General features: G+C 46.8%; 1 protein-coding gene across 1 annotated transcript in view; it reads right to left on the minus strand.

The window, feature by feature from the left end:
* The window catches only part of MSANTD3 (Myb/SANT DNA binding domain containing 3), a 1,065,404-nt gene that overhangs the window by 115,622 nt on the left and 934,365 nt on the right, over positions 1-15,417 (minus strand). Inside the window, exon 4 of the mRNA XM_040353437.1 lies at positions 10,702-10,830. Within this exon, the coding sequence (XP_040209371.1) occupies positions 10,702-10,830 (129 nt within the window). The remainder of the gene's footprint in view (positions 1-10,701; positions 10,831-15,417) is intronic.

Below are 15,417 nucleotides of genomic sequence, written 5' to 3' on the forward strand. Positions count from 1 at the left end.
CCTGCAGACACGTTTCTTTAGATAAAGACATCACTGGAGTTAATTACTACACTGAAGCAATCAGAATAATTAACATACTACTTCTCTAATCATTTAGCCTGATGATACAATACACATCTTTTAAGGGTAAACACAGATCTTCTTCACACAACACAATAGATCAATTAACCTTTAGAATAGTGAGGGGACATTAGCACGTCAATAACCTGTCAGAGGAATGAATCACACATGAAATTCCTTTCTACCTCATGGCTAGCAGGGAGCAGTACACTGAGACATATAGGCAAATGTATCACAATGGCCCCCCTTTTGCTCCCTGCTCCGGCAAATCCGGTTGGACCTTCCCTGGTCCAGTAGGGTTGACGGGTTCAGAGCTTTTAGTCTGAGGTTAACTCCGTTTGGCATGACTGACCTCCCTTGACAACTGCTTCAGACTCAGGTATGTCACCGGGTCGTCAGATCACACGCCGGTCAGTCCCCAAGTCTTTGTGCGATCTGCAAAGTCACCAGAAGTCAGTGTGAAGACAGCGAATGGGTCTGTGCGCCGCCGTCTAGGTGTCCCGCTATGGGGGGGGGCAGGTTATGGCTCTGAAGTGACAATCACAGGAGATTCATAAAAAGGAAAAGTTATATTTGTTGTAGCACTGGTGCCCAGAGTCCGGGGGGGGGGGAGAGAGGGGACTCAGAGCCCCATAAGGTCAGCCACCCCCTGCTCCCTCCGCAGCCGCCGGTTCTCCTCTTGGAGCTTCTCCAGCTCCATCTCCAGTTCATGGAGCCTGGGGGGGTCAGCCCGCTGTGACCTCAGGTGGTTGTTCTCCTCCTCCATGCGGCTTATGCACTCCTCCAGCTCCATGTACTCACGGATCAGCTCCTGCTTGCTCATGTCCTGCAGGCTCTCCACGTGGTCCTTCATCATCAGGAACTGGGTGGTGGTGTAAGGGGCCACCGGTGGGCCCTTGGCGAACATCTCGGCCCGCATCTGGGACGCCCGCTGCGACTCCCTCTCCTCCAGTCGCTTCTTCTCCTCCCAGGTCAGCTTGTTATACGGCTTCCAGGACCTCTTCTTCTTGAAGGGTGGCCGGCGGTGCCTCTTTCTGCCCAGCTCCCTCCAGGGCCCCTCCGGCTCAGGGCTGGAGCCCATGACCAGCTGACAATGGTGTTCCCTGTTGTCCGTAATAGCAGATTGTACCATGAGGGCTTCGTAAGGGGTGCCCAATGGTTCTTCCCGACCCCGCTCCTGGGGATCCCAAGCCGAGTCTACACAATGGGCTGCTGCTGGTGGGCGGTACCCAGGTTGAGACCAATTTGACCTGGTGTTGTCATTCATGGGGCAATTCTGCTTGAAGTGACCCAACTGTTTGCACCGGAAGCAGCGTTGTTCGTTGTCCTCCTGGCGTGGATAGCGAGGGCTATATGTCACCGGTCTGTTAGGAGGTTGGTATCTAGCGGCTGGTGGGTGGGAGGGCACCGTTTGTGGTGGAGGTTGTTCCTGTGGTGTGATCTGGTTCGTCTTGCGAGTATCCGCATATTCATCCGCCAACTTAGCGGCCTCTGGTAGAGTCATGGGCCTGCGATCTCTCACCCAATCTTTGACATCCGTCTGGATGTGATTGTAAAATTGCTCCAGGAGCATTAGTTGCAAAATGTCCTCTGCGGTGGTGGCCTGGCTGCTGTTAACCCAGTTAGAGGCCGACAGGGAAAGCTGGCATGCCCATTCTGCGTAAGAGTCTTTCGCGGTTTTGCGTGAGTCCCTGAACTTCTGTCGGTGGGACTCTGGGGTTACTGCATAACGAGCCAGGAGCACTTCTTTAACCCGGGCGTAGCTATGGATATCCTGATCTGGCACGGTCCGGAAAGCATCAGAAGCTTTGCCTGACAGTTTGCCTGACAATATTGCAACCCACTCTCTTCTAGCTATTCGGTGCAGGTTACATTGTCGCTCAAAATCCGCCAGGTAGTCATCAATTTCACAGTCCTTTTCATCAAAAGCTTTAAAAGCGCTAAACGGAATCTTCCTTGCGTCTGCTGTGCTGTACTCACTGTTCGGAGAAGGTGCGGCTGCTTGTTGGACTGCTGCCAGTTTTAACTGTAGTTCTGCGTCCCTTATTTGTTTATCCTTCTGTAGCTCTGCGTCCCTTATTTGTTTATCCTTCTGTAGTTCTGCGTCCCTTATTTGTTTAGCCTCCTGTAGCTCTGCGTCTCTTATTTCTTTATCCTTCTGTAGTTCTGCGTCCCTTATTTGTTTAGCCTTCTGTAGCTCTGCGTCTCTTATTTCTTTAGCCTTCTGTAGTTCTGCGTCTCTTATTTGTTTAGCCTCCTCCGCTAACAGGTCCATCACTTTCAGCACCACATCCGGCGTTGGGTTCGGGCCGAACCATGCTAGCTTCTCTCTCATTAGCTTGTCGGCTGGCGATTCCTCCTCCTGAATCACTGGTGTATCCATCTCTTGTACTGCTGGCGTTGCTGCAATCCCGTCCTCCTGGTCTATCTCCATTGATTTTGCTATGATGACCCGCTTGGTTTTGTTGCTAGCAATCCTTCCAGTAGTTCTTCCAGTGTCTGCTTGGAATCCGGGTGTGAAGGAGAGTAGAAGGGAAGATCCCGCTGCTGCCAACCAATTTGTGACGGTATCGGTATGATATCCCCGTCAAGCATTCCCTCCTCTCCATACAAGAACATCACAGGATTCCCCACACATGAGTCAAGACTGGATGCTGGAACCAAGACACTTTATTGACACAAAAACTCAGCTTATATGTGGTTACAACCTGTTAGGAACGCCCCCCTCACACAGTGGGGTTTCCCATACAGATTATAGGAGACAAGTCGGAGCCGACCCTGCAGACACGTTTCTTTAGATAAAGACATCACTGGAGTTAATTACTACACTGAAGCAATCAGAATAATTAACATACTACTTCTCTAATCATTTAGCCTGATGATACAATACACATCTTTTAAGGGTAAACACAGATCTTCTTCACACAACACAATAGATCAATTAACCTTTAGAATAGTGAGGGGACATTAGCACGTCAATAACCTGTCAGAGGAATGAATCACACATGAAATTCCTTTCTACCTCTACCCATGGCTAGCAGGGAGCAGTACACTGAGACATATAGGCAAATGTATCACACCCCCGCACCAATACTCTGCAATACCCCCGCACAATACTCTGCAATACCCCCGCACCAATACTCTGCAATACCCCCGCACCAATACTCTGCAATACCCCCGCACCAATACTCTGCAATACCCCCGCACAATACTCTGCAATACCCCCGCACAATACTCTGCAATACCCCCACACAATGCTCTGCAATACCCCCCGCACCAATACTCTGCTATACCCCCGCACAATACTCTGCAATACCCCCACACAATGCTCTGCAATACCCCCACAAATACTCTGCAATACCCCCCGCACCAATACTCTGCAGTACCCCCGCACCAATACTCTGCAGTACCCCCGCACCAATACTCTGCAGTACCCCCGCACCAATACTCTGCAGTTCCCCCGCACAAATACTCTGCAGTTCCCCCGCACCAATACTCTGCAATACCCGGAAAAAAAAAATGTGTTTTAACCACTTCCTGCCCGCCGGCCGTCATATGACGTCCTTGACTTTGTGCAGGGATATCTGAATGATGCCTGCACCTACAGGCATCATTCAGATATCATCTTTTTCAGTCGGTCGATTCTCTACACCATAAGAATAATCATGTCGGCTGTTACGCCTCTTGATTGTTCTTACGGGAGGCGAAAGGGGACGTCCCCCCTCCCTTCTCCCTCCGGTGTTTCTTCCCACTCACCGCTACGATCGAAGCCAGGATCGTTTTTTTTTCAGGCTTCCCAGCCTAGAGGTGAGATGTGGGGTCTCATTGACCCCATATCTCACTGTAAAGAGGATCTGTCATGCTATATTACTATTACAAGGGATGTTTACATTCCTTGTAATTGGAATAAAAGTGATCAAAACATTTATTTTTGGGGAAAAACATGTCAAACTAAAATAAATAAAGTAAAATGAACAATACCTCTGCAATACCCCCTGCAATACTCTGCAATACCTCCTGCGCTAATACTATGCAATACCCCCTGCGCTAATACTCTGCAATACCCCCTGCGCTAATACTCTGCAATACCCCCTGCGCTAATACTCTGCAATACCCCCCGCACAATACTCTGCAATACCCCCCACACAATACTCTGCAATACCCCCCACACAATACTCTGCAATACCCCCCGCACAATACTCTGCAATACCCCCCGCACAATACTCTGCAATACCCCCCGCACAATACTCTGCAGTACCCCCGCACCAATACTCTACAATACCCCCGCACCAATACTCTGCAATACCCTCGCACCAATACTCTGCAATACCCCTGCACAATACTCTGCAATACCCCCGCACCAATACTCTGCAATACCCCTGCACCAATACTCTGCAATACCCCCGCACCAATACTCTGCAATACCCCCGCACAATACTCTGCAATACCCCCGCACAATACTCTGCAATACCCCTGCACAATGCTCTGCAATACTCCCACAAATACTCTGCAATACCCCCCGCACCAATACTCTGCAATACCCCCGCACAATACTCTGCAATACCCCCGCACAATGCTCTACAATACCCCCACAAATACTCTGCAATACCTCCCGCACCAATACTCTGCAGTACCCCCGCACCAATACTCTGCAGTACCCCCACACCAATACTCTGCAGTACCCCCGCACCAATACTCTGCAGTTCCCCCGCACCAATACTCTGCAATACCCCCGCACAATACTCTGCAATACCCGGAAAAAAAAATGTGTTTTAACCACTTCCTGCCCGCCGGCCGTCATACAGTAGGTGCACGCGATATTGTGTCAATCTCGCTCCCTTTCTCGGCGAGATTGAGCACCTACGAGCCCCATCGCGGGAGCCAGCGCCGAGCTGGCTTGCCGCGATGGAGACAGAGCCGTCATAGAAGCGACGGGAGATCCGACTTGGATTCCCGCCAATTCTACACGTGTGCGGCGTTTGTTATGAATCCTGAGGGGGAAGTCCCCGCCAGATTTTAAATAAAAATTCGGCATGGGTTCCCCCCTCAGGAGCATACCGGGCCCTTAGGTCTGTTATGGGTTGTAAGGAGAGCCCCCCTACGCCGAAAAAACGGCATAGGGGGTCCCCCTACAATCCATACCAGACCCGTATCCAAAGCACGCTACCCGGCCGGTCAGGAAAGGAGTGGGGACGAGCGAGCGCCCCCCCCCCCTCCTGAGCCGTACCGGGCTGCATGCCCTCAACATGGGGGGTTGGGTGCTCTGGGGCAGGGGGGCGCACTGTGGGGCCCCCCCCACCCCAGAGCACCCTGTCCCCATGTTGATGAGGACAGGGCCCCTTCCCGACAACCCTGGCCGTTGGTTGTCGGGGTACGCGGCGGGAGGCTTATCGGAATCTGGGAGCCCCCTTTAATAAGGGGGCCCCCAGATACCGGCCCCCCACCCTAAGTGACTTTGTGCAGGGATATCTGAATGATGCCTGCACCTACAGGCATCATTCAGATATCATCTTTTTCAGTCGGTCGATTCTCTACACCATAAGAATAATCATGTCGGCTGTTACGCCTCTTGATTGTTCTTACGGGAGGCGAAAGGGGACGTCCCCCCTCCCTTCTCCCTCCGGTGCTTCTTCCCACTCACCGCTACGATCGAAGCCAGGATAATTTTTTTTTCAGGCTTCCCAGCCTAGAGGTGAGATGTGGGGTCTCATTGACCCCATATCTCATTGTAAAGAGGACCTGGCATGCTATATTCCTATTACAAGGGATGTTTACATTCCTTGTAATTGGAATAAAAGTGATCAAAACATTTATTTTTGGGGAAAAACATGTCAAACTAAAATAAATAAAGTAAAATGAACAATAAAAAAAAAAAAAAAATTTAAAGCGCCCCTGTTCCCGTGTGCTCGTATACAGAAGCGACCGCACTCGTAAGTCCCGCCCACATATGAAAACGGTGTTCAAACCACACATGTGAGGTATCGCTGCGAACGTTAGAGGGAGAGCAATAATTTTGGCCCTAGGCCTCTTCTCCAACTAAAAAGATGTAACCAGTAAAAATATTTAAAGTGTCACCTATGGGGATTTTTAAGTAGCGAAGTTTGGCACCATTCCACAAGCGTGTGCAATTTTGAAGGGTGACATGTTGGGTATCTATCGACTCAGCGTAACTTCATCTTTCATATTATGCAAAAACATTGGGCTAACTTTAATGTTTTTTTTTTTTAAAGCACAAAACCGTTTTATTTCCAAAAAAACGCATTTGAAAAATTGCTGCGAAAATAACGTGCGCGATAAAAAGTTGCAACGACCGCCATTGTATTCTCTAGGATTTCTGCTAAAAAAGCATATATAATGTTTTGGGGTTCTATGCAATTTTCTAGCAAATAAATGATGATTTTTCCATGTAGGAGAGGAATGTCAGAATTGGTCTGGGTGTTCCAGAATGCCTGATGGTGCTCCCTGCATGTTGGGCCTCTGTATGTGGCCACGCTGTGTAAAAGTCTCACACATGTGGTATCGCCATACTCGGGAGGAATAGCAGAATGTGTTTTGGGGTGTAATTTGTGGTATGCTGTGTGTGAGAAATAACCTGCGAATATGAATATTTTGTGAATAAAAAAAATCTTGATTTTGCAAAGAATTGTGGGAAACAATGACAACTTCAAAAAACTCACCATGCCTCTTTCTAAATACCTTGGAATGTCTTCTTTCCAAAAAGGGGTCATTTGGGGGGTATTTGTACTTTTCTGGCATGTTAGGGTCTCAAGAAACTAGAGAGGCTGTCAGTACATCAGGTATGATCAAATTGATAAATTTTCAGTAATTGGTACCCTATAACTTTCACCCAGACTAAATAATAACCAATTTTTTTTTACCAAAGATATGTAGCAGTATACATTTTAGGCCAAATTTATGAAGAAAATTTTATTTTTTGCAAAATTTTATAATAGAAATTAAGAAAAATTCATTTTTTTACAACATTTTCTTTATTTTTTCATTTATAGCGAAAAAAATAAAAACCGCAGAGGTGATCAAATACCACCAAAAGAAAGCTCTATTTGTGGGAAAAAAAGGACAAAAATTTCATTTGGTTACAGTGTTGTATGACTGAGTTATTGTCATTCAAAATGTGAGAGCACCGAAAGCTGAAAATTGGTCTGGTGATTAAGGGGGTTTTCGTGCCCAGTGGTCAAGTGGTTAAACACAAATGGCTTCACAGCAGCAAAAACGAAATAAATAATCAGTCTCACCGACTCGTAGAGCTCAGAACTGCTATTGCAGTTAAACAGTCCTTGCAGGTAAGTTCTCAGGTAGCAGGCTTCCAGGCAGGACACTGCCAAGTGCTTTCACAGCTTTTCACAGCTTTCACAGCTTTCACAGCTTTTCCTTGTCCACCATTGCCATGCATAGTCTCTACTACACTCCTCCACTCTAACCTACAACTTCCTGTCTTGCTTTAAGCCACATCCTTGGACAGGTGCGTTTACCTTTTCCGTTCCCTTAAAGGGACCACAGTCCAAACAGAGGGGAAATATAACGTCCTTCCAGGACCCAGCCACGGTGTCCTGTACAGTGATTAATAAAAATATGAATAGTCAATATTCTTCAGTGAACTGTCCAAATAAAACATAGTTAATTCAATCAATAGATGTAGATATCCTCCACCGCTTTATAGACATCCAATGACACCCAACGTGCTCTTATGCCGCGTACACACGACCGTTTTTTTATGATGAGAAAATGCCATTTTTTTAATTGGTCATTAATGTAGCGCTACCCCCGGAGGAGCCGCTGGTTAGATTTGGTATCAGCGTTTTTAAGTTATCTCTGTACTGTGTCTAGGGGAGATGGTGGTGTTGAGAGCAGTAACAGAATGTCCATACAGGTGTTTAACGTTTTCGATGCTTTTATTTTCCGGCCAAACACGACCAACATGACAACTTGAGGTAGACAGGACAGGTTGGTGAAGGAAGAGCAACTTCACTTAATCAGGCTATGGATAGTAAAGGCAGTCCTGCCCTTTAGCAATTGTATTCGTCTACGTCGCCACTCCGGCTGGAGTGGGCAAAGTGCCCCTGGACAGACCTCTTTCACAGGCCTGACAGCCAGAGTGCCACTTAGAGTTTCTGGGAGGAACAAGTCTCTGCCACCGACTTGGCTCTAATTGAGTTAGGATATTGAGATGAGACCTCTGCCACAGGCCTAGTGCTTGAAGATTAGAACGATAGAGCAAATCCTCCCAGTATGTCTTTTGGGGTCACCGACTGACAGTTTGGATGCAACCTGTCAGTGTCCGGCCACCCAGATCCCCGGTGGTTAGTTCGAATCTTGTTGGATCACCTGCCTCCGGGTTCTCCTCAGACCGATCTCCCACCGTACAGTACCCAGTTTGGGATCCTGTCAATAGGTACGGGATCCCAGTAAGTCACTGGGGTCCCCTGGCAGCATCAGTTGCTCCGGGCAATGAGAGCCCAGAGTCAGGAACTCCGCGGAGCACGTGACCTGGTAGGCCATAGTGGTGGGGCCCGTGATGTGCGCACACCCTAAAAGTGGGTGCCGCACCTGGAACCATCAACCCGCGAAGAACCCCGAAACACGGCCTCCGCCACAAAAAATACCCCCTCCCAGCATGCCCCGCGAGGGAAAACGCCTCCAATTGGCTGCTGGGAAGAAGCGGCTCCGCCTGGACCCCTCTGGCACCACCTGCCGCCCAGAGATGAGACTGCATCTCTGGGGCACAAACTGACCCACAGGACAATCCAGATTTGGTGACAGCCAAATTTGACAAATCAAAGAATGAGAGCAACATAACTCTCTCATTCCCCCACTAAATTTAAATATAGCACCTGTAAGTACACAGGCGCTACATTAAAAACGACCGTGTGTAGGCTCCAGAGCATTTTTCTCATTGCATTTTTCTCATTGTGAAAAATTGGCATTAAAAATTAAGAACATGCTCTAATTTTTCTCGTAGTTTTTCACGTCGTCGTTTTTCACATCGTCGTTTTTCACGTCGTGAAAACCGGTCGTGTATAGGCTTTAACGACGGGGAAAAAAACGTGCATGCTCAGAAGCACTCGTTCTGGTAAAACTAGCGTTTTTAATGGAGATAGCACATTGTCACGCTGTAACAGACTGAAAAGCACGAAGACTGAAAAGCGCGAACCGTCTCTCACCAAACTTTTAATTGGATTTACCACATTTTATTTGAACAGTTCACTGAAGAATATGGACTATTCACACTTTCATTAATCACATAGATCCATCATGTGTATTGTTGTATATATTCTGTATTTTATGTAGGTCTTAATTGAAGTATTAGGCCCCATACTCACGAGCAAACATGTCTGCTGAAACTGGCCCGCAGGCCAGTTTCAGCAGACATGTTTGGTCGTGTGTGGGCGCGAGCGGGCCGAATTCCAGCAAACATTTGCCCGCCGGGCCTTTTCCCAGCAGACAAATATTCCTGGACTTGTTTTAAAACAGCCCGCTGGAATTCAGCCCGCTCGGACATGTACGGTCGTCAGTACAGACCTACCGTACATGTCCAGCCGCCCGCCGTGCCTCGCATGCGTCGAATGACTTCGACGCATGCGTGGAAGCATTTTAAAGGCGGGCCGCCCACGTCGCCGCGTCATTGTCGCGGCGACACCGCGTCATCGACGCGGCGACACCGCGGACACGCCCCGCGTATTGTTTACGCGCGGACTTCTGTACGATGGTGTGTACAACCATCGTACAGAAGCCCTCTGGCAGACATGTATGGTGAAAACGGTCCGACGGACCGCTTTCACCATACATGTTTGTCCGTGTGTACCCGGCCTTAGTCACTGCGCCCCCTACTAACATACTAACATACTACACATACTTTGCACAGTAGATCACCTACGGCATTTATAGGAGCAGAATAATTAACACACAAAGTAGTCATGGTTTTCACTTTTCACAACAATGTGAACAAAATCAGAAGTGAACTACAATGTATTTTTTTCCAATGTGAATTACAAGCACATCCCTTGTCAGCAGCTTGTTTGGCAGAGGCTGTGGGGTGGCACTTCTGGTTCCCCCTGCTGCAGTTGTAGCCAGCAGGTGGGAGAGCAGGAGAAGCCAACATTACTGTAGGTGCAACCACAGGGAAATCAGAGCGGCAGGGGGGAACCAGGACAGTGGGGAATCATTTTCAGATTTTGAATGCCCCCTGTGCCTCCCCCTGCAGCATCTGAAGCCAATAGGACAGAGAGGAAGAGAAGCCGGCAGTGCTGCAGGAGGAGCCACAGGAGGATCGGTACAGCATAAGGGGGCGCAGTGTCACATTGTAAATATCTGCAATCAGCGGCCTGTGAGCACTGATCATAACTATTCTTTTATTCAGCAGAGCCTGTGGAACAATTCTGCTAAAAGCTCATGGTTATTGAAGTGACCATGAGCTTATAGAAGAAGGGGGGATGCCATTAATATAAAACTTACTGATCTGGCTAGCTGGAAGTAGTTTTGCTGCTGACAGAGAAAGTTTAAAAAGGTTAAACAATTGTTATAGATATAGGAACATATTATAACGTCCAAAGTACATTTGTATAGTCGTAGTTTAACCTGACTTTAAAACAGCAATTTTCTTTCATGTAAAAATCATCTAAATACCTTTTTTAACACTGCTGGGAGATGATCCCTCTGCACAAACAGATTCTGTGACAGGCATGTTTCTTATTGGTTCGGTTTGGATTTTGCCTTGTTCATCAATGAGAATTTCAAGATCTCCTTTGTGAAACACTATTGAGAACACAATGGAATTTTGATATATTAATGCACAACCATTTCAGCACTAAAGTGTAAAGATACAAAGCCTATGCTCATAAATGCACACACAGCTGACTTTTACATGAACTTCTTAAGATGGTTGCACAGCTTATTATATACACTGATCAGCCATAACATTATATAACACTGAATAACATTGATCTTTTTCATTACAAAGGCATCTGAAAGTGGGTGAGACATATTAGGCATTGATTTATTGATTTATCAAAAGCATTAAAAAAAATGGGAACGCATAAGGATTTGGGTGACTTTGACAATGGCCAAATTGTAATGGCTAGGTGACTGGGTCAGATCAATCTCCAAAACTGCAGCTCTTTTGGAATGTCTGCAGTGGTCAATACCTACCAAAAGTGGTCCTTCCTTGGAAAACCAGTGAACTGGTAACAGGGTCATGGGTGGTTAAGGCTCCATTGGATTCTATTAGATTGGACTTACATAGTCCAATCCAATAGAAGCGCTAATGTAGAAAACCCTATTTCAGGCTTTCTCCAGTATTGGTTACATGGCCAAATGTTGCATATTCTTTGAAGGTGATGACAGACAAATTGGCCATTTGGTCCCTATAGAAACTGACCAAATGTCTAAGCTCGCTGGCCCTAGAGGTCCTCCAATCCCAGACCGATATGCAAGAAGCGATATCCTCTAGTTGTACACATACATGACACAATAAAATAAGGCAATGTTCACAGTCAGGGAATGAAATTTTGAGCACTATATAGAGAGGTTGAAGGACTTCTAGGGTCAGGAAGTGGGCCTTACCCCGAGGCACTGCTGCGTCACACATTTCAGAGAGTCTACCGTCCGAACTACAAAGGTGCAAAGAAGAGAAATTTCAGGAGGTGGAGTCAGTACAGGAATCACTGCTTGCAGGCAGCAAGGAGTATACCCTTTAATACTGGGTGAAGATGCCTTTATGAAGAGTGACCGAAGAGTTTGGGGAACCTTGGATGTTATTATCTTAAAGGTGCAGTTCATCGCTCTATAATTTGAGGGTCAACACTGTCTGGTGAAATCGACCAGTATTTCCTGACTAATGACACACCAGAACTATGTAAGACAACAGTTTGGGAAGCACATAAGGCCGTTATTAGGGGCCAACTGATAGCTATTGGGACTAGGAAAAAGAAAGAAAGAGAAACGAATATGCAAAAATAACCGGATGCTTACAGAGGAACTTGAGACTGTTATGGTACGTGCTGAGTCTGCTTATGCCTCTAACCCTGCCTCCGACACAAGGGAGGCATGGTTACAGAGCCGTAGAGAGTATGAACTCCGTCTGTTAGTTCTCACGCAAAAACGCATGTTGCATGCCACACAAAAATCGTTTGAACATGGTAATAAAGCCGGACGTCTCTTGGCATATCTGACTAGACCTGACCACTCTCCCATTTCCATCCCACATATTCTTACTGCTCAAGGCCCCATCAGTGACAACCCAGGGGATATCCTAGACTCCTTTTTATGCTTTTACAAAGACCTGTATACCTCTAGGGTTGACTACGATGACTCCCAATTGAATGACTACTTGGCTGACATATCTCTCCCCTCCTTGTCAACGGAGGGGCGTGAAGTGCTGGATGCACCTATTTCGGTTGAGGAAATTGCTGCAGCCATTTCACAAATGCCTGCACATAAGACTCCGGGCTTAGACGGTTTCCCGACTGAATGGTACTCACAATTTAAAGACCTTTTGTGCCCCTTTCTTTTGCGAACCTATAACAAAGCTCTAGATGTCGGGATCCTCCCCCCAACGATGTGAGAGACTTTGATTGTACTTCTATTAAAACCCAGTAAGAACCCACTTAAATGCAAATCTTACCGTCCAATTTCTCTTATTAATGTGGACGTTAATATTCTGGTCAAAATATTGGCAAACCGTTTGAACACTGTAGTCACGTCCTTGGTCAATAATGACCAAGGGGGCTTTATCCCCGGCAGGTCCACCAGAATGAATATCCGCAGGCTGTTTCAAAACCTGCAATATCCACACCACTGTCCTCCCACTCGTGCTATTGTGTCTTTGGACACTTGCAAGACATTCGACAGTGTGGAATGGCCATATCTGTTTCGGGTGTTACAGATGTATGGCTTTGGCCCCTGTGCTGTAGCATGGATAAAACTCCTTTACACCTCCCCTGTAGCTCGGGTGCGGGTCAATTCCTCTATCACTGGCCCCTTTCCGATTACTAGGGGCACACAACAGGGGTGCCCATTGTCGCCCCTCTTGTTTGCCTTGGCCATGGAGCCACTTGCGGTTCGCTTTTGCTCCTCCCCCTCGATTAAAGGACTCCCAATTGCTAATAAAGAGGAGCGCATTTCACTTTATGCGGATGACACATTGGTGTATCTGGCTGATACCAATGAAGTCTAGTCTTTTCCTCCTAGATGTGGCTGAGCCTCCCCTGATTCACCCGGATTCCAAGCTTCAAGTGGTATCCTCCTTTAGGTACCTTGGGGTTCTGGTGCAGACCCCTTTATCTTTATATGTCGCCAATAACTTAGATCCTCTATTGCTCCGCCTTCGGGAGCAGACCAAGCAGTGGATGGATCTTATGGGGAGGGCCAACGTCCTCAAAATGATCTCCCTACCGAGATTACTCTATATCCTTGCCAATTCCCATTGCAAAATACCTAAATCTATTTTTAAACGCATAGATTCAATATGTACTACTTTCCTGTGGAAGGGTGGCTCCCCCAAGGTAGCACTTGAAACACTACGGTTGCCAGCACACTTGGCAGGCCTGGCATTTCCCAACTTCTTTCTATATTATTTGGCATCCCAGTTGGTGCACATCCACGATTGGCTGTGCCCGGTTCCGGCCAATGCCTGTACCTCCACGGAGGGAGCCATTGCATCTTCTCTGGAAACCCTACTTAATATTATCTACAGAGGCCCGGTCCCCGATCGCCCCGGAACCTCCCTACTTTCCACTTCCCTTTCCTCTTTTCGTTATATTGTCACTAAAGTATCCAGGCACACCTGGCTGAAATCTCCCAACAACCCCCTGTGGTTTAACCCCAATCTGCAGGAACTATACTCCCTTCCTGATCCCAATCGCTGGTACTCCAAGGGGGTTAAATATTTATGCCACCTGTACAATGCTCAGGACTTTTAATCTTTTTCTCAGCTACGTTTAGATTTCGATTTACCAAGATCGTACCTATTTTATTACTACCAGCTCAGGCACGCTATCCGTGCCCAGTTTGGCTCCCTGGATGATCCCACTGACCTGCCCCCATTGGAAAAACTGCTCAGACAACCAGATCCCACTAAACTTGTCTCCACCTATTATGCAGCCCTAATGACTGACTTTAACCCCAGGTTTCACAAAGCTCAGATAAAATGGACCTCTCTGAACATCTCCCTGGTAGACGAGGACTGGTCAGAATTTAGTGATACGTAGAAACCTCTGTTATTGCTTCCCGGGACCGCATCATACAGGTCAAAATTTTCCATCAAACCCACCTCACTCCGGCTAGGTTACACAGGATGGGTCTCCTGCCCTCAGCTGCCTGTTTCTGCGGCTGTGGTCGGGAGGCCGATTTCTTACACTGCTTCTGGTCATGCCCGGTAGTCCAGGACTTCTGGTAAGAAGTGGGTGCTTTCATCTCATCGGCGCTAGGCCTCCCAAACATAATCCACCCCAAGAACTGCCTATTAGGCATCTTTGGCGAATTTCACCTATCATCACATGCCAAGAGACTGCTCCGTATACTCTTCTTCTATGTTAAAAAAACTAATTTACTGTCCTGGAAGGGGACACAGACCTCTCTAAAATCCCTCGTATTAATGACGCTATCCCACTGTATAAACTTACTTTTGAACTCCGGAAACGGAACAAAACCTTCCACAAAACTTGGGGGAGATGGTTGGCTAGTCCGCTAACCCTCTCCCAGCACTGATTGTACTACTCTTGCTTGACCATTGATGGGCCGTGCCTCACGTATCTCTAATGTCTGGACCTCCGCTTTTTGCTATATCCCGGTATTATACCTAAGCCTTTTACCACTGTGCCTACTTTATATTTTGCATTGATGTCAGTTTATTTTTCTATGTTTGAGTGTATTGCCTGACGTTTATGACCAGGTTGTCTGGTGTGTTTTTTGTATGTTTTTCTGTTTGTTGGTTTGTCTTAAACCTAATAAAAATATCTTAAAAAAAAAAAAGAAACGAATATGCAAACATTTTTAAAAGATATATATGGTCTGGAACAAAGACATAAAAGAAACGCGGAAAAGGAAATACAATGAGCCTTAATATTAAAAAGGGAACTACTGAAAGATCTCATGGAGCAGGAAACAAGAAAGGTGTTTAACAGTCTTAGAAAGGACAGATATAAAGGAGGAAATAAACCTGGAAAATACCTTGCAAAAATGCTAAGGCATAATAAAGCATTAAACTATATAGAGAAGATAAAGAACGGAAGAGGAGAAATGGTTAACAAAACAACCGACATCGCAAGAGCATTTCAAACGTACTATTAGTGCATTATATGCAATTAGAAAGGAAGACACATATAATGAGAAGGAGAGGAGGAA

Source organism: Rana temporaria, chromosome 5 (genome assembly GCF_905171775.1).
Source record: "Rana temporaria chromosome 5, aRanTem1.1, whole genome shotgun sequence".
In the NCBI taxonomy this organism is placed as follows: domain Eukaryota; kingdom Metazoa; phylum Chordata; class Amphibia; order Anura; family Ranidae; genus Rana; species Rana temporaria.